General features: G+C 41.8%; 1 protein-coding gene across 3 annotated transcripts in view; it reads left to right on the forward strand.

Annotated features, from left to right (window-relative positions):
- The window catches only part of SLC25A26 (solute carrier family 25 member 26), a 141,344-nt gene that overhangs the window by 14,098 nt on the left and 109,088 nt on the right, over positions 1-18,158 (forward strand). For 2 of the 3 annotated variants that reach the window (XM_062201231.1, XM_062201232.1), the window contains exons 2-3: positions 3,639-3,795; positions 7,978-8,087. In XM_062201231.1, the coding sequence (XP_062057215.1) occupies positions 3,639-3,795; positions 7,978-8,087 (267 nt within the window). The remainder of the gene's footprint in view (positions 1-3,638; positions 3,796-7,977; positions 8,088-18,158) is intronic. The other variant, XM_062201233.1, reaches the window with a different exon arrangement.

Consider the following 18,158-nt stretch of genomic DNA (forward strand, 5'->3'; position numbering starts at 1 on the left):
TGTGAAAGGTTAAAGAATGCAAAGTAGGCAAATAGATTAAAGCAGTAATTAACTTATTGATTAAAATTTAGCAGTAGATAGCAAGCACTTTTCTGAATCTTCTTTTAAGATTAATGAGAAAATTAGAATGAAATGCAGCATGTGCTTAAAGAATCCAGTTGTGTCAGACATTCTCACCAGGATTTTATTCACTTTATTCTGTCCATGCTGTGAGGCAGGCAAAATACTTGATTTACTTACTGGATTCTATAAAAACCTTTAAAAAGTAAGTGAGAAGAATGACAAAAAGCTTATTTATTTATTTTTACTTTACTACATTATTTGTTTGGACGTTTCCTTTGACTTGGAAAAGCCACCTTTATGTCCAGAAAGAAATCACCTGTTGTCACTGTTCTGTTAGTGCTACTTTAAGCTCTCTACTGGTGTCTCACTGTGCTCTTTTGCTAGCATCATTTTAGGCCATTTGTGGAAAATCTTTGAAGTTCTTTCATGCTTTTTACACTGATCATTTAGTGTAGCATTCATGGTTAATGGCAATGTACTTTTCTGGTGTAAACTAATTTTGAATGGTCTATGCCAGTTAATTTAAACATTGGCGTTATTGAATTTTTCATCAGAATACTTCATTTTTCCAGTTAATCCTTGGAGTGATCTTACAGGAATGGTAAGCAGAGCACAGGTACCAGGGTTTGTTCCACCGGAGCATTCTGTAAGCCCAGAGAGTGCAAACAGCTGATCTATTTGAACCTTGCCTGTGATGATTCTTTTTCCAGGTTGTGGATGTATAGTGTTGTAAAATGCTTATTTTCATCTGTTTGAAAGGCAGAGCAAAGAGGGTGGGAAGCGAGATCTTACATATGTTGGTTTATTCCCATAATGCCTGCAGTAGGCAGGGCTGGGCCAGGATACAGCCAAGAGCCCAGATCTCCATCTGGGCCTTTCCTGCGGGTAGAAGGAGCCTTCATCTGCTGTCTCCCAGGATGCATCAGCAGGAAGCTGGGTCAGACACATACTAGCCCTCCAATATGTGATTTGTGCCTCCCAAGCAGTGGCTTGATCCACTGCACCACATCTGTCTTGTTAGATGTATAGTTTGACTATGTAAATAGGTAATAGATTCATAGGATTCAGAATTCAAAAGTTAACAGGAAAAAGGAAAAGTTAACAGTTCAATTAAAAAGTTACTATGTAGGAATCACGTTGAGAGAGTTCTTCTTGATAGGTGTATTTGCTTAGTATAGCCCAGTTTTGATTTCTGTCGTTAAACAGCACCTTTAGATCTTGACCACTTTTTTTTCATTGTCTTCCTATTCATATTTTTTGATACTTCTTTTGTCTTTGAGATGAAACTCTTTTTACATTATTCTGCATGTGTTTGACTAAAATCATCATAAACTTAGTTTTTAGTCAGGATTTTCTTTCTTTTTGAAAACGGATTTATTTGAAAGGCAGAGTGACAGAGTCGTGAAGAGACAATGAGAAAATTTAAATTCCACTGGTTTACTCCCCAAATGACTACAACAACTAGGATTGGGCTAGGCTGAAGCTAGGAGCCAGGAACTCCAACTGGATCACCACATGGGTGGCAGGGTTCCACGCACTTGGGTCATCATCTGCCTTCCAAGGCACATGAACAAGAAACTGGCTCAGAAGTGGAACAGCCGGGACTCCAATAGGCATTCCAATGTGGAATTCGAGCATTGCAAATGGTGGCTTAACTCATTGTCTTAGAACACCCACTCCTTTAATCAGTTTTTAAATTGCAGCATCTCCAGTGCAGTATGCTGCATGACATACCAGATAACTAGTTTGAGTCAGGTATATTTTTTATTTTATTTTTTTAAAGATTTATTTATTTATTTGAAAGGCAGACTTAGAGGCAGAGGCACAGAGAGGTCTTCCATCCCCTGGTTCACTCTCCAGATAGCCACAGTGGCCAGAGCTGCACTGACCCAAAGCCAGGAGCCAGGAGCTTCCTCTGGGTCTCCCATGTGGATGCAGGGCCCCAAGGACTTGGGCCATCTTCCACTGCTTTCCTAGGCCATAGCAGAGAGCTGGATCAGAAGTGGAGCAGCCGCGATTCGAACTGGTGCCCATATGGGATGCCAGCACTTCAGGTGGTGGCTTTACCTACTGCCTCACAGTGCTGTGCTGGCCCCTTGAGTCAGGTTTTAATTTTACTTAGAAATGTAACTCCTTAAAAATATCCTTTTAATTTAAAAATTATCAAGGAATTTTCAAATGGTCACAAAAAATAGGATATTACATGAACCCTTCAATGATTTTTTTTTTAAATTTTATTTTATTTTTGACAGGCAGAGTGGACAGTGAGAGAGAGAGACAGAGAGAAAGGTCTTCCTTTTGCCATTGGTTCACCCTCCAAAGGCCGCTGCGGCCGGCGCACCGCGCTGATCCGAAGGCAGGAGCCAGGTGCTTCTCCTGGTCTCCCGTGCGGGTGCAGGGCCCAAGCACTTGGGCCATCCTCCACTGCACTCCCTGGCCATAGCAGAGAGCTGGCCTGGAAGAGGGGCAACCGGGACAGAATCTGGTGCCCCGACCGGGACTAGAACCTGGTGTGCCAGCGCCACAAGGCGGAGGATTAGCCTATTGAGCCGCAGCGCTGGCCTCAATGATTCTTAAAATAACAAATCTAGATTCATAATGATCATTAACTATTTCAAAACATAGGTGTTGAAATTTTTTATATAAATTCACTGCTTGTTTAAAAGCAGTAGTGCATTTGTTCTGATATGGAAAGAACTGGCAAATGAAAAAAAGTGCAGAACAGTGCCCATTGTATACCATTTTTTTTTTTAAATGCATGGTTTGTATTTGCTTGTATTGGTCTAAAGTAACTCTGAAAAGATTTAACAGGAAACCAAGACAAGTGGTCACCTGTTATTAGAACCAAGGATGGGAAGGAGTCTTTGTATGCTGCAAGCTTTTTTTTTTTTTTTTTTTTTACTTTTTTGAGCCTTGTATTTCAAAAATGAATTAAAAAATTTTTTTTAAATAGATTCACTTTATTCCCTAAACAACCATTTAGAAAGAACTTCTGTGGGGCCAACACTGTGGTTCAGTAGGTTAATCCTCCGCCTGTGGTGCTGGCATCCCATATGGGTGCCGTGCAGAGTCTAGTCCCGGCTGCTGCTCCTCTGATTCAGCTCTCTTCACTGGCTTGGGAAGGTAGTAGAAGATGGCCCGAGTCCTTGGGCCCCTGCACCTGCCTGGGAGACTTGGAAGAAGCTCCTGGTTCCTGGCTTCAGATCAGCGCAACTCCAGCTGTTTTGGCCATTTGGGGAGTGAACCAGCTGATGGAAGACTTTTCTCTCTGTCTTTCCCTCTCATTGTCTGTGGCTCTGTCTGTCAAATAAATAAAATCTAACAAAAAACCCAAAAAACTGTAGTATAAAATTTCTGATTTGAAAATAAAGTGCAATTTTTATTATCTTCTTAGGAAAATCTCTAGATTTATATAGAAGGTTCTTTATGCTCAAAAAGTTCATGGACAGAAAGATACAAGATATGTACTTTAAAGACAGCCTTATTTCTATCCCTGCTCTATAATGGCAAAAACCTTGTTTTATTCTAACCTTTTTTCTTTTTCTCTCCTCCCCCCTCTTTTTTTTTTTTTAAAGGCCGGTGGGGTAGCAGGTGCCTCTGTTGACTTGATATTATTTCCTCTGGATACTATTAAAACCAGGCTGCAGAGTCCCCAAGGCTTTAATAAGGCTGGTGGTTTCCGTGGAATATATGCTGGTGTTCCTTCTGCTGCTATTGGATCCTTTCCTAATGGTAACAATTACATTAATATTGTCATTGCTATAAAGTCAAAATAAAGGGATTTATTTTCAGAATAGCAATTGGTCTTAACTCCACATCAAATTCCTTGTGTGTTATAGCTTATTTTTCAAATTTGAGTTCATGCTGAAGGCCTGTTTCCTAGGCTACACACGGCGGACTTGTTCAAATTTGTTTTCTTTAACCCTTTATTTTTTAATCAGCTGGTGCTGTCGATTCTTCTCAAGTATGTTTATAATAAAAGAATTAATAGTTTACTTACATATTTTTGAATATTGAAGCAAAGTATAATGAAAAGTATACCTGATAGGCCTTTGGGCACCTCAGGAAAGAACTGAGAGCCAAGAGCAATATTTTAAAGATGTTTTTTATTGTTATTGAAACTCCCAGTCAGAATCCATCCAGTGTAATTTCGACGTTGATTATGATTTCTTGGAGCTGTGATTCTCAACCTTGTCTGCAATTGGAATCACTTGAAAAGCTTTAAAAAGTTCTTTGCATGTGTTTCATCTCCAGAAATTTAAGTGTTCCAAGTTCAGCCTGAGTGTCAGAAGTTTCCAAGGTGGTTGCGTTGTTGAGGATAGCCAGATTTGATAACTGCTGCGTGGAGATTCTTGTGGAGCAGGTGCGCCTAAAAGGCATTAAATCTTTCTGTCTTAAGTGTGCTCACATGCTGCAAATGGGGTGCTGCTGCATCCTTTCTTACAGTCTCTTTTATTTTGGTCCTGAAGTGTGCTGTGACCATGACCCTCTTACTGTATGGTCAGAGGGTGTCTTAATGTTTCTTGGCATCCTTGTTTTCTGGCATCTCAGTGTGATTGTTTACTGATGGATGCCTCTAGCAGTGCTCTAAAGTAAACTAAGTCCACAAACAAATGTGATCACATCCAGCACAAAATCACTGTTTTAGGAAATCCTTGAATTCTGGGATTTGCTCTCTTTTTTCTCAAATTACTGCAAGAGAAATTCTTTGTCTTAACCTGGTGTTTAAGTGCTAATCTGTGAGCATTGTGTTCACTTACAGGTTTGTAAGCAAAGAGAAAAGAACTGTTGCCATTCTTTTGTTTATCTGTTCCCATTTCATCTTCTTCCTGTAGTTTAACAACAGCAAACTGGTGTGAGGTTCTTGTTGATTTTTTATGTGTGTGCTTCTCACCATTGCTAACCACAAGTTACTGAGCATCCACTGCATGCCAAGCATAGCTGCAAGTGTGGGAGGGGGGCACGGATCCCCAAATCTGTCCCCATTGGAGTCACCTGATCACTGAAGAGCTTAAATGCTGAGGCCTGTGCTTTCTCCCAGAGGTCGTGATTTAATGACTCCGAGGCGTGGCATGGGCCTGATGTGGAGGTTTTAAAAAATCCCAAGGTGATTCTGATTTGCAGACAGGTTTGCGAGCCTTTGAACTAGGGAATTGCAGAGGAATATGCCAACAAGTCCCTGTTCTTGAGTTACTGGTTTTGTGGTGTCTCACTTAGACTCACTGTTCTAAAAACCTTTTTTTTTTTTTTTTAAAAGATTTATTTATTTATTTGAAAGACAGAGTTACACAGAGAGAGGAGAGAGGTAGAGAGAGAGAGGTCCTCCATCGGCTGATTCACTCCCCAGTTGGTTGCAACGGCTGGAGCTGTGCCAATCTGAAGCCAGGAGCTTCTTCCAGGCCTCCCACAAGGATGCAGGGGCCCAAGGACTTGAGCCATCTTCTATTGCTTTCCCAGGCCATAGCAGAGAGCTGGATTGGAAGTGGAGCAGCTGGGACTCGAACTGATGCTCATACAGTATGTCGGCAGTGGCTTTACCCGCTACGCCACAGCACCGGCCACAAAATCTTTTCCTCTTAGAGATTGTATATAAGGGTTATTGTGGTTGGTTATAATACTGCCTGGAATGTATAACGTTCATGGTGCTATCATTAAGACCCAAGGACAGTTTACATTCTTCCTGCAGGGGTTTGCATGTAGCATGTGGTTTGCAATTTGGGTGTGTATCTGTGTGTGGGGGGTGGAAGAATGGGGAGAGGGGGAGTGGTGTTCTCCTTGTTTGTTATCCACAACATGTCAGAGAATGGGAGGCCTTCTTGTTTTCCTGTGGATCTTGGGTAAATTGAACATCTCTGTGTGTTTGCCTGGTTTGTTTTGCTGTTAAGATTCTGGTCCACGTGTGGGACACCAGTGTACTCAGCAGCAGCCAGAGACACTTTTGAACATACCATTCTGCCAGGCTGAGGGCAGGCATGGGGGCTGTTCAAGATCAAAAGGGAACAGAGGGGACCCATGTGTGGGAGCCTTACTGACTTTTTAGAAGGGAATGGAGGGTAAGCATAGTGGATTTCTTTCTTTCTTTTTTAAGAGTTAGAAGACACCGTCATTATCAGATTGCCCAGCCCAGTTTGCTTTACCTTACTCAGAGCCTTTCCTGAAACCTGACTTTGTCTTCATTTGCTATTTTGCGGAGCCTTCTTTGATACCACTCCATGGAGGGGTGTGGTTGGAACTTACATTCCTAATGGATTTGTGCATGATAGAGTGGTCGTAAAGTCAAGCTGAGTGGAGGCAGTTAACCATGAAGCCACTTGCAATGCTGTCTTTCTCCTTTTTTTTTTCTTGGAGTAATGTGCAGGGGTGCTGGAATGTGTAGTGGCAGAGCTTACAGCTCTACATTTAGGGAGTGAACTGAGCAGCAAAGCAGTTTGAAGAACCCGGGCATGGTAATTACTCCCATGGGGATGATGGGCCTTCTTGTTTGTCCTGGTGTATATTTGTTAGCACTTGGGAGGCTTTACAACCTTGACTTTGGAGAGCTGATCTTCGTTATCATGCCATGTTTCTGAGTGTTTCAGGCTTTACTGTGACATGTTCAAATGTCCTGTAAAAGATGTATTTGTCAGTCCTTTATCTTTTGTGCCTTATCTTTATCCAAGTGGTAAACATCTTTTGATTAATAGTAACAAGTTTTAAAGCTCTTTGTGCATCTAATGGTTCACACGGATAGCAGTAGCTTCTTGTTTTAATTAAATAGTTGATTGGTTTCTTGATTTAATGATGTATTGATGTAAAAAGTAATGTGGTTATTTTGAGTAAGCAGCAATAAAACATTGTAGTGTGGACATATAAGTTGAGGTATGTTTGCAGTTTTTTTTTTTAACTTTTATTTAATGAATATAAATTTCCAGTATACAGCTTATGGATTACAATGGCTTCCCCTTCCCATAATTTCCCTCCCACCCGCAACCCTCCCCTCTCCCGCTCCCTCTCCCTTTCCATTTGCATCAAGATTCATTTTCAATTCTATTTATATACAGAAGATCAATTTAGTATAAATACTTCAACAGTTTGCACCCACTTAGAAACACAAAGTGAAACATACTGTTTGAGTACTAGTTATAGCATTAAATCAAAATGTACAGTACATTAAGGACAGAGATCCCACATCAGGAGCAAGCGCACAGTGGCTCCTGTTGTTGACCCAACAAATTGACACTCTGTTTGCAGTTTTAACCTGTTTATTAGTATAACTGTTTTGTCACCATAGGTAATGATATTTTGGATTGTGGAAATCCATATACTTTTCCAGAAAGTTGAGCAAAAATGTTAAGTAATTTGTTATTATCACATAGGAAACAAGGGGTTATCTGTTAGGCTCCCTCAGGGTGGGAATCATGATTTGTTTAAGATTTATTTATTTGAAAGGCAGAGTGACAAGGAGAGGGAAAGACACAGAGAGAGATCTTCCATCTGTTGGTTGTTTCCCCACAGTCCTGCAACAGCTGGGGCTGGGCCAGGCTGAAGCCAGGAGCTAGAAACTCCATCCAGGTCTCCCACGTGAGTGATAGGAACTCAGTTACTTGGGCTATTATCCACTGTCACCCTGTTGCATTAGCGGGGAGCTGGATCAGAAACTGAAGTATGGGATGCAAGCATCTGGAGCGTGGCTTAATCTGCTGCAGCACAATGCCTGCCTGTTTTCTGCAATTGTCTAAGTTCTGGGACAGGTGAATATCAGGGCTCCGTAAGTTCTGAAAGAGTGAGGCTAGAGAAAAGATGGAATATGTTTAACTGTCTGCTTTATCTGTTATCTCATAGTTTGATAAATGTTAGGCCTTTTTGAAAAATATTTCTGAATATTCTGAATGTGTATTTAAACTTTGTGAAGGACCAGCTTGTTTTGAATTTCAGCTGCTGCCTTTTTTATCACCTATGAATATGTGAAATGGTTGGTGCACACTGATTCATCATCCTACCTGACACCTGTAAAGCATATGCTGGCTGCCTCTGCTGGAGAAGTGGTGAGTAACAAGTGATATGTACTGAAATGCAAAGCTGCGTGTGTGTTGGTATAGGTACTACTTTATTTCATTTTGTTAAAAGCAGTCCTTTTATTATCAAATTGTAAATCCCAATAGATATTACAGTTAAAAGATGGAGAGTTTCAGATAAGAAGGAAAAATTTGGCAGTGCAGTACCTACAAAAGACAGACCTCAATTGTAAATACACAGAAAGTATAAAACTAAGGAGGAGAAAGAAAGTATGTGTGTTGAGATGACTGTTCTTAGTGGTTAAGATGCTAAGTCTTTTCTTGGAGTCCCTGGGTTCTGTACTGACTCAGGCTCCTGAATCCTGCTTCGTGCTAATAAGGACCCCAGGAGGCAGCAGCGATGGCTCATGTGGTTGGGTTCCTGCCGCCCATGTGGGAGCCCTGAATTAGGTTTGTGGCTTTTTGGCTCTGGCCCCAGCCAGTGGTTGCGGGCATTTGAGGAGTGAACCAGCGGATGGGACGTCTTTCTGTCTGTTTCTGCCTCTAAAACCAATTGATAAAAATAAAAAAAAGAAATTTTTCATGCAAATTGTGCTGGTTTTCTATTGTCAATGTAATTTGAACTGGAACTACTTTTCCCACAGTTCCCTTCCTTGGGCAGTTTCAGGTTAGACCAGCCACAGGGAAAGTTTGCACTCTGTAAGGTGGCAGTGAAGCCTCAGTGTGTCTGTTCAGAGGGTGGCTTAGGGACAGGCACTGCTGCGGCCCAATACCCTGCTGCAGATCTCTGCCTGTGTTGCACAGTGGCCTCTGACCTCCAGCTTCCACGGAATCTTTCAGCTTCTCTAAGTTCTAGGTCAGGTGTGTGGGCTCTGTAGTGGAGGATACTAGCTCATTTGACAGTTTTTTTTTTTTTTTTCATAGATTGGTTAAAAATAAATGTGAGTTTCAGTCTGTCTGTACTCGTCCCCAGTTCATTTCCATATTTCCTGCCTGATTACCTGTCCTCTGATTTCTGATCCAGTGCTAGATGAGGAAGCAGCAGCTGTATGTACACTGCTCACTTTGCTCCCTATCTGTTGGTATAATATATGCCTATTCTTGTCACTCGCAGTGATTTGCTTCTCTAATAAAACCCTAGCTGACAGACAAATACTAAAGGAAACAGAGCTGCTGCAATAGCATTAATATTGGGCAAGGAGACTTAAGGCATTGTTGTGTAATATAATACAAGGAAAAGTTCTTCTGGGAGATTTAACAAGCCTGAACCCACACTAGGTAACAGTCTGAGTAAACTGACAGGATTACGAAGAGAGATGAACAAAACTGTAATCTTGGCTGGAGATACTTTTCTTTCTCTCTCTCAATGCATTAAGCTCAGGTGGGCATTTGGCTCAACAGTTCAAATACTGATTAAGATGCTTGTATCCTGTATCACATTATCTGTGTTCACATTTGCCTGTGGCTCCTGACTCCAGCCTCCTGCTAATGCAGATCCTGAGAGGCGGAAAGGATGGCTTACGGTAACTGTGTTCCAGGTCCACATGGGAGACTTGAGTTGAGTTTTTGGATCTCTGACTTTGGCCCTGCCCAGCCTCCTCTGTTGCCAGTATTTGGGAATGGCCAGTGGATGAGTGCACTGTCTTGCATGTTCTCTCTCTCTCTGTTGGTCTGTCTTCTCCCTCTCTTATCTGCCCGTGTTGTGTCTCTACCTCTCAACTAAATTAATTAAAAAAAATCAGGGGCAAGCATTTGATGAGAGAATAAGTTGCTGCTTGTGACACCCACATCCCATGTCAGAGTGCATGGTTTGAATCCTGGTTCCTCCTGTTTTTATCCAGCTTCCTGCTTATGTGTACTTTGGGAGGCAGTAGATGATGTGTCAAGTAGTTGAGTCCTTGCCATCCACATGGGAGATCTTGTTTGAATTCTCGGCTCTTGGCTTTGGCCTGGGCCTGCCCCAGCCTTTGCAGGCATTTGGGATATGAACTAGGAGGCTGAAGATCGCTGTCGGCGATCTGCCTTTCAAATGAGAATAATTACATAAAAATAAAAAAATCTGGCAGGCATAAACTTACTAAGGTCATGGAAAATTTGAACACCACAATGGCATGATTGGTCCAATGGGTCTATGTAGAGTCCTGCACCCAGTAATTAAAGAATACACATATTGGGACTGGTGCTGTGGCATAGTGGGCTAAGCCTTCACCAGTATCTCATATGGTGATGGTTCTGGTCCTGGCTGCTCTTCTTCTGATCTAAAACTGTGCTACGGCCTGGGAAAGCAATAGAGTATGGCCCAAGTACATGGGCCCCTGAACCCACGTGGGAGACCCAGAAGGAGCTCCTGATCTGGCTTCGGATTGGCCAAGTTCCAGCTGTTGTGGTTATTTGGAGAGTGAGCCAGTGCATGGAAAACCTTTATCTCTGTCTCTCTTCTCTCTGTCTGTAAATCTACCTCTCACATAAATAAAATCTTTTAAAGAAAGTTTTTCTATAAAAGAATTTACGCCTGGCGCCGCGGCTCAATAGGCTAATCCTCCGCCTTGCGGCGCCGGCACACCGGGTTCTAGTCCCGGTCGGGGCACCGATCCTGTCCCAGTTGCCCCTCTTCCAGGCCAGCTCTCTGCTGTGGCCCGGGAGTGCAGTGGAGGATGGCCCAAGTGCTTGGGCCCTGCACCCCATGGGAGACCAGGAGAAGCACCTGGCTCCTGCCTTTGGATCAGCGTGGTGCGCCGGCTGTCGGGGCCATTGGAGTGTGAACCAAACAGCAAAAGGAAGACCTTTCTCTCTGTCTCTCTCTCTCACTGTCCACTCTGCCTGTCAAAAAAAAAAAAAAAAAAAAAAGAAAAAAGAAAAAAAAAAGCACAAAATAAATCAGGGAAAGTAGCAGAAGCTTGGGCTCCTGTAGCCATGTGGGAGACTTGGATGAAGCCTCTGGTTCCTGGCTTTGGATTGGCCCAGCTCCAGCTGTTGCGGCCATTTGGGGAATGAACCAGGAGAAGGGATATCTCTATCTCCCTAACTCTGCTTTTCAAATAAATAAATAAATCTTTAAAAAAAGAAAAAAACAAGAAAGAAAAAGAAGTTTAACAGCTGGGACCCAAACTGGAATCTGGTGCCTATATGGGATGCTGATGTTGGAAGCAGTACGTTAACCCACTGTGCCACAGCCTTATTCTCAAGTTGTGAGTTTTTCATAGATGCCCCACATTGGGTTAAGGAAGTTGCCTTCTATCCCTAGTGTTTACATTTCTGGGATAAATCTCATTTGGTCTTGGTGTCATGATCTACAATTTTTTTTAAAAATATACTTACAGTTCTAGATTTGGTTTATTAGTATTTTTGTTTGTTTTTGGAGAACTTTTGCTTTCCTTATAAAGGGAACTGGTTTGTAGTTTTCTCAGGCTTTTTACATGTTTGTTATTATGATAATATTGAACTCACAAGAATGATTGGGAAGCATTAATTTCTTTAAAATTCTTTTAAGGAAATGTGTTCAGATTATTTCCCATTGGTTGATGGATACATAGTAGATTTTATCAGGAAAATAAAGGAAAAAGGGAATTACAGAAGAAATACTGTGAGTTCTAGATTAAAGCAAGTGTTTGCCTCTTCCTGTGATAATTTGAGTTGTTGAGATTATGATGTTTGACAAGGAAAAAAGATGACCTGTGGCCCACTTTAGTATTTTTCATTTATATGTCTAGATCAACATGTAACTTCAGAATGTCTCAATATTGTATAATGAATTTTTAAAGATTTCTTTCTTTAAAAAAATTTGAGAGCAGGAGAAACAAAAAAAAGAGCTTCCATTTGTGTATTTCACTCTACAAATTGCTTAAAATGGCTGGGGTTAGACTGGGGTTAGGCCAGGGCCAAAGCCAGGAGCCAGAAGTGAGAGTAGTCCAGGGCTTATACCAATAAATGGAGCCAATGCTGATGCCTCCCAGGGTTTGCTTTGGCAGGAGGCTGTGGTCAGCAGCCTGAGCTGGGCAGGAATGCAGGTATTCATTCCAGTGTGGGCTGTAGGCATCTTCACCTGCATCTTAGTTGCTAGGCTAAATGTCTGCTTCTGTAAAACGAATGTCTTGATCTATCACTGAGAATATAATGTGAAAAGAAATTAACCTCTGAGACATTGTAATCACTGAAGCTTTTAAAATAAAACATGTTGACTTTTTTGTAAAAAAAATTAATTTTGTTTGAGTGGGGTGGAGACTGAGAGAGAGTCTATGTTCCTCATTCATTCCTCAAATGCTTGCAGTGGCCAAGACTCGGCTGGGCTGGAGGAACTGGAAACTCAATCCAAGGCTGGACCCAGACCAGTCCTGGGAGCTGGAATTGCAATCCAGGTCTCCCATGTGAGTGGCAGGAACTCAATTACTTGATCGTCCCTACTGACTCCTAGGCACTCGGATGTAGAATGTGGGCATCTTAGCCGGTGTCTTAACCGCTGTGCCAAGTATCTGCCCCCAAACTTCCTTTTGACATTGATTTAAAATGGTTTTGCAGAGCCCAACTTAACTCTGGATTCTTAAAACTACCTTCAAAAGTAATAGACTAGAGACTGTTGTGGCGTAGCAGGTAAGGCCACTGCCTACAATGCCAGAATCTTATATGGGCACTCACTTGAGACCCAGATGCTCCATTTCTGATCCAGCTTCCTGCTAATGCACCCGGGAAAGCAGCAGAAGATGGCCCAAGTCCTTGGACCCCTGCATATGTGTGGGAGACCTGGAAGAAGCTCCTCGCTTCTGACTTTGGAGAAGCTGTTGCAGCCATTTAGAGTTAGCCAGCGGATGGGAGATTTCTCTCTCTCTCTCTCTCTCCCTCTCCCTCTATAAACTTTTGATTTTGAATTCATGTGAATGTAGTTGCTGAAAGTAACTTGAATGTAGAGGAAAGACAAAATGGGAATATCTGTAGTTGTCAGTGGTCAGTAAGTAATGGAAATCTGGAGATAATAGGACTTGGTTTAGTGTAGTCATTGTTGTGTAACATAGTTGCTTTGATACAGAATTTTTTATGTTGTAAACAGACTGCCTAGAAACAATATCATATTGTTTATACTAATATTAAATTTAGTTGGTATTGAATATGTCCATAATAAACAGAGACTATAAATGAAACTTAGAAACAGAAAACACTGGTAAAATAATAACCATCCCCTGTGCCAGTGGCTTGATTAAAACTTAATGATGAATCAATATAAGTATAATTACAACCTTCTACCTTATGTTTGTAGTTTAAAATACAGTAAAATCAATCAAATAAGATTTAATATGTAACAACTGCAAGAAGAGTCCAGTCAGTGCCATTTTTATTAGGAAGTTTGCTGTACACATCTCTCAATCCCTACCTGAATTATTTTACAGCTCAGTTTTCATCAGACACAGAAAAAGGCCTGTGAGAAGTACAAGATTAGATTAGATCAAAGGTTGGGGCATGTTTACCCTAATATTACAGATGCTTCATCATTAGAGTGCTAATGCTATTTTTTTTAAAAAGGTTTTAAGATTCGGCTTTTCTTGTGTCTCATTCTACTTTTGGCTCACTTTGTGTTATTTTTAGAGGTGAAAGAATATTGAAATTTTTTGGCAGTCAAAAGTAGCCACTGTGAATTTCATGTGTGTGCCTGCATGATGTGTAGGTGTCTTTATGCACGGATGCTGGCAAGATGGTCCTTTTCAATCCTGTTCTCTGGGATTGAGGGCGCCAAGAAATAAATTGCGTCATGTTTTGTAACTGCTTTCCTGATAGCTTCCACTAGTATTTTGCAAGTGTGGCCCCTGGAGCACCTCCCTCAGAATACATTGCTGTGCAGTTGGTAATAAATTAAGATAACTGGAGATGGAACTAGAGACCTTGCATTTTAAACAAGATCCCTTGTTAAGGCTGCTACTCATGGGTATTTAAATGCTACTGGTCTAGGATTATCAAAAATCTTAATTTGGTTGTAAATATTTGTACTGAATTGGCTTGTTAGTCTGCTGTGTAAAAGTATCTTAGTGGCTGCAGAACACTAAGAGTGCCGCACACAGATCAAAAATGTCATTTCTCTTTTCTCTTGAAGAATTACGTGTGTATTTTAGACCTACTCAAAACCCTAATTTAATAAATTGCTTATTTTTGAGGGAGGCAATATATTTGGATACTAGGTTTGCATTTTATTTAAATTGAAGTGACTGTTGCAGCATGCTGTAGTTTTCTTCAAGGTACATGCTATTGTGGGGTCTGGCAGGTGAAGGCAGCTTGTGCTGTGGCTTAGCTCCTCTAGTAACTGTCAAGGCCAATGCAACTCCTCTGTGCTGTCCTCCACTGGGAGTCTTGTTGGATTTCAGAAAGAGACCTTACATTGTGTGGTCCACTCTCTAGATGCATACAATAGCCAGGGCTGGGCTGTGCCAAAGCCAGGGACGCAAGGACTCAGGTACTTGAGTTATCACCTGGTGCTTCCCCAGAAGTTAGAATTGAGAGTGGAGTCAGGACTTGAACCCAGGCCCTCAGAAGTGGAGTGTGGGTGTCTCAAGTGGTGGCCTAACCACTATGACCAATGCCTGTTGCTGTCTTGTTGAATTGGTGACTGAGAGGACTAGGTGCACTGATGCTGGGAGATATGCTTGTCAGCTCCAGAGAACTGTGTACATGTTAGTTGGTACAATGTCTTTAAGCTTCTTTGTTTATACTGTTAATATCACTTTTTAAAATGAATAAGTAGTGTTCTTTGTGATCTTTACTGACCTTTTAAAGAAAAACCTTGTAGTGAGATCATAGAACAAAGGTTGCTAATTTTGAAATGCGTTTTATCGTTTGAATTAATTATGATGGGTTTTGAAATACTCATAAATCAATAAGATTATCTCTGATTTGCATTTGTAATATTTTGCCAAAACCTTGTATAGTTGCATAATTGAGTCAGGGAATAGGTCAGGTAGAAAATGAGACTGCTGGGGCTGGTGCTGTGACATACAAGTTTCACTTTGACCTGCAGTGCCAGCATCCCATATGGGCACCAGTTCCAGTCCCACCTGCTCCACTTCTGATCCAGCTCCCTGCTAATGTGCCTGGGAAAGGAGCAGAGGGTGGCCCAAGTGCTTGGGTCCCTGCACCCATGTGGGAGACCTGGAAGAGGCTCCTGGCTTCAGCCTGGTCCAGTCCTGGCGGCCATCTGGGGAATGAACCATGATGGAAGATTCATATTCTTTCATTCATTCTCTCTCTCCCTCTCTCCCTCTCTTCTTCCTTTCCTCCCTCTCTCTCTCCCTCTCTCTCCTTCTCCCTCCTTCTCCTTCCTTCCCTCTCTCTCTATATCTCTGCCTTTCAAATAAATCTTTAAAGAAAAAGAAAACGAGACTGCTGCCCCCAGGCCCCAGAGGTGCAGTTACTTAGAAGGGCACACATAGGAATGCTGTGGATAGAAGCTGCTTGTGTGTCAAGCCGAGGGGAGGGAGAAGTGTATAGATGTTGCCAGGAAAATTTCCATGTAATTAGAAGCTGAAACAGAACTGTCAAATACCTGGCCACACTGAGGTAATTTTTCTTTTTCGATGCATCTGAGCATATGCCCAGTGCTCAGAGAAATTTATTTCCTGTCTACTTTTCAGTGTTTTTGAGAACCTGTTTTTCACTTTAGGGGATTAGACACATGGCATAGGCAGACTTTTCCCTTCCTTCTTAGGAGCCCTAAATGTTAAAAATTACAGAGATGTATCCCAACAAAATAAAAAATACCCTGTTTGTATTACTACCCTTAAAACTTCTTTGTTCACATCCTGTCCTCTTGTGGATATCTTCGTCTCCTTGTTATAGGCTGCTTTTGTTCAGCTCATCTTAGTTCCCTCTCTTTTAGACTGAGTACCCGTAATCCGAAAATCAGAGATGTTTCAATCCAAAATTTATTGAGCACCGGCATGACACCAAAGTGGAAAATTCCACACCTAATCTATGTGATAGGTCTCTGAAAATGCTGACTCTGAAAATACTGTGTAAGACTGTTTTCAGGTTATGTGTACAAAGTGTATGTGGGCTCTTCAAAATGTTTCTTATGAAAACAGTATGCATTGATTACAAAGTATTTTTGTACCAAATAAACATCTTTTAATTCCATTTTCCATGAACTTTTTGAGGTACTTTGTATTTGAAACATACGAATTTTGTGTTTAGTCTTGGCTCCCCTCCCCATGACATATCATGTATATGCAGGTACCCCAGGGTTTGTAAACATTGAAAATTCCAAACATTTCTGTTGTCATGCTTTTTGGATATGGATCCTTAACCTATACTTTAGTTAAAAGGATAAAATGATAAGATACTGCCTTGTAGAGGCTTCTTGTCTAGAGGTAGAGGAGGATATGTAAGTTGCTGGAGAATTCCAGGCCTTTTAAAAAAAAAAAAGTTATTTACTTGAGAGGCAGAGTTACAGACAGAGGGAGAGATAGAGAGGTCTTCCATCTGCTGGTTCACTCCCCAAATGACCATAACTGCCAGAGCTGGGCTAATCCAAAGCCAGGAGCCAGAAGCTTCTCCCGGGTCTCCCATGTGGGTGTAGGGGTAGCAGAATGCTGGGTCGGAAGAAGACAGCAACTGGCGCCAATATGGGATGCTGGCACTGCAGGTGGAGGCTTAAGCTGCTGTACCACAGCACCGGCCCAGTTCAGTACAGTTTCATTTTCTTGTGCTTTACAGTGTGGTGGTTTGCTAGGGGAGAGGGAACTAGGAAAGGTTGCTATGAGATGGGGCAGACTCTGGGAGCTGGAGGGCCCTGCCTGCCATGGTAAGGAGATTGGCTGTTAACTTTGAAGGGCTTTGGTCACACTTGTAAATTATAAGAATATCATCTGGCAGCTCTGTGGAGGGGAAGAGACTTTTACAATAATCCCCAGGAGAGATTCCTGGGGCAGGGGCTGGAGCAAGCTCCATCCTGGATTTGGGGCTCTGTTCAAGAGATGTTAAAGGATAGAATGATCAGAAAAATGCAAGTTCTTTAGAAGGCTTTCCAACAACGTTCATCAGAGTGTTTCTCATTGTGGATGCTTTTGTTGGCTTATTGTGTCTTTGTGTGGTGTGTTCCTGCCTGGATTCTTTAACAGAGTCTGCTGAACCAAGTTTCGTCAGCACAACCTGTCGCCTCAGCTGTCCCAGCCCTCTGAGGCTGAACTCGGGTGCAGAAGGAGAGAGGGGCTCAGGGCTTGTGCTGGCTCCCTGTTAACTGGTGTGATGATGCCACTGCTTGTAGTTACTTATTTAGATATAAGCATGGGTATGCTGAAGAGATGTCTCAGAGATGTCACTTGGTCTGTGATTTCTTGATGACTTCCTTTTCCAACACATCTCAGATTATTGTCTGTGAACCTTTACCTTTTTCCTGATACTGTGTGCAGCATTGGTTGACATGGTATCAGTTCATGATCTGGGACAGTGCTTCTCGTTGGTTATGCTGTTTAGTTAGTGGGCAAGAGCCAAGGGAAGCTCTGGGTTGGCCTTATACTTCAGAGCAGCTTCTGTGTATGGCACACCAATTCAGCTGCATAGAAATAATAAAATTGTCATATAGGATGAGGTTGAAGAAACCGTTTTAAGCCACAGGAGTGTAATTTGGTTACTTATTGCCATTCACATTTACATTATAAAGGGAAAAACTAGAAATGGCTTTTAAAGGACTGTAGTACTGAAGGATGTTAGACTTGGCTGCATGTGGGCAAGCCTGAACTTCCTCAGGGACATTTTATTTTTTGATAACTTGCTTTAAGGCTGGGCTTCTGTCACAAATTTGGTTTGTGATGGTGTAATTTTCAGTATTTGAGTTCCTACTGTGTATCTGATACTTTGACAGGTGCTCAGAAACACAAAATAAGTGATTTTGATCTGTTTTTGAGAAGTATATAAATGATAAGTCAGATATGTTTATTAAATAAGCAGAGAATATTTTGAGTCCCTCTGTCAGGAGGCAGCATGGTGTGACTGGTGGACTGTCTGGGTATGCAGATCAGGCCAGCATTGTAACTGGTCCACGTGTGTGTTGTGTGTCTGTGGGTTGCCTGGTTGATCTTACTGAGCTACTGTTTCCTGCATATTGAGCAACAGGTTTAATGCTACCCA

The sequence above is a fragment of the Lepus europaeus genome, chromosome 9 (genome assembly GCF_033115175.1).
Source record: "Lepus europaeus isolate LE1 chromosome 9, mLepTim1.pri, whole genome shotgun sequence".
In the NCBI taxonomy this organism is placed as follows: domain Eukaryota; kingdom Metazoa; phylum Chordata; class Mammalia; order Lagomorpha; family Leporidae; genus Lepus; species Lepus europaeus.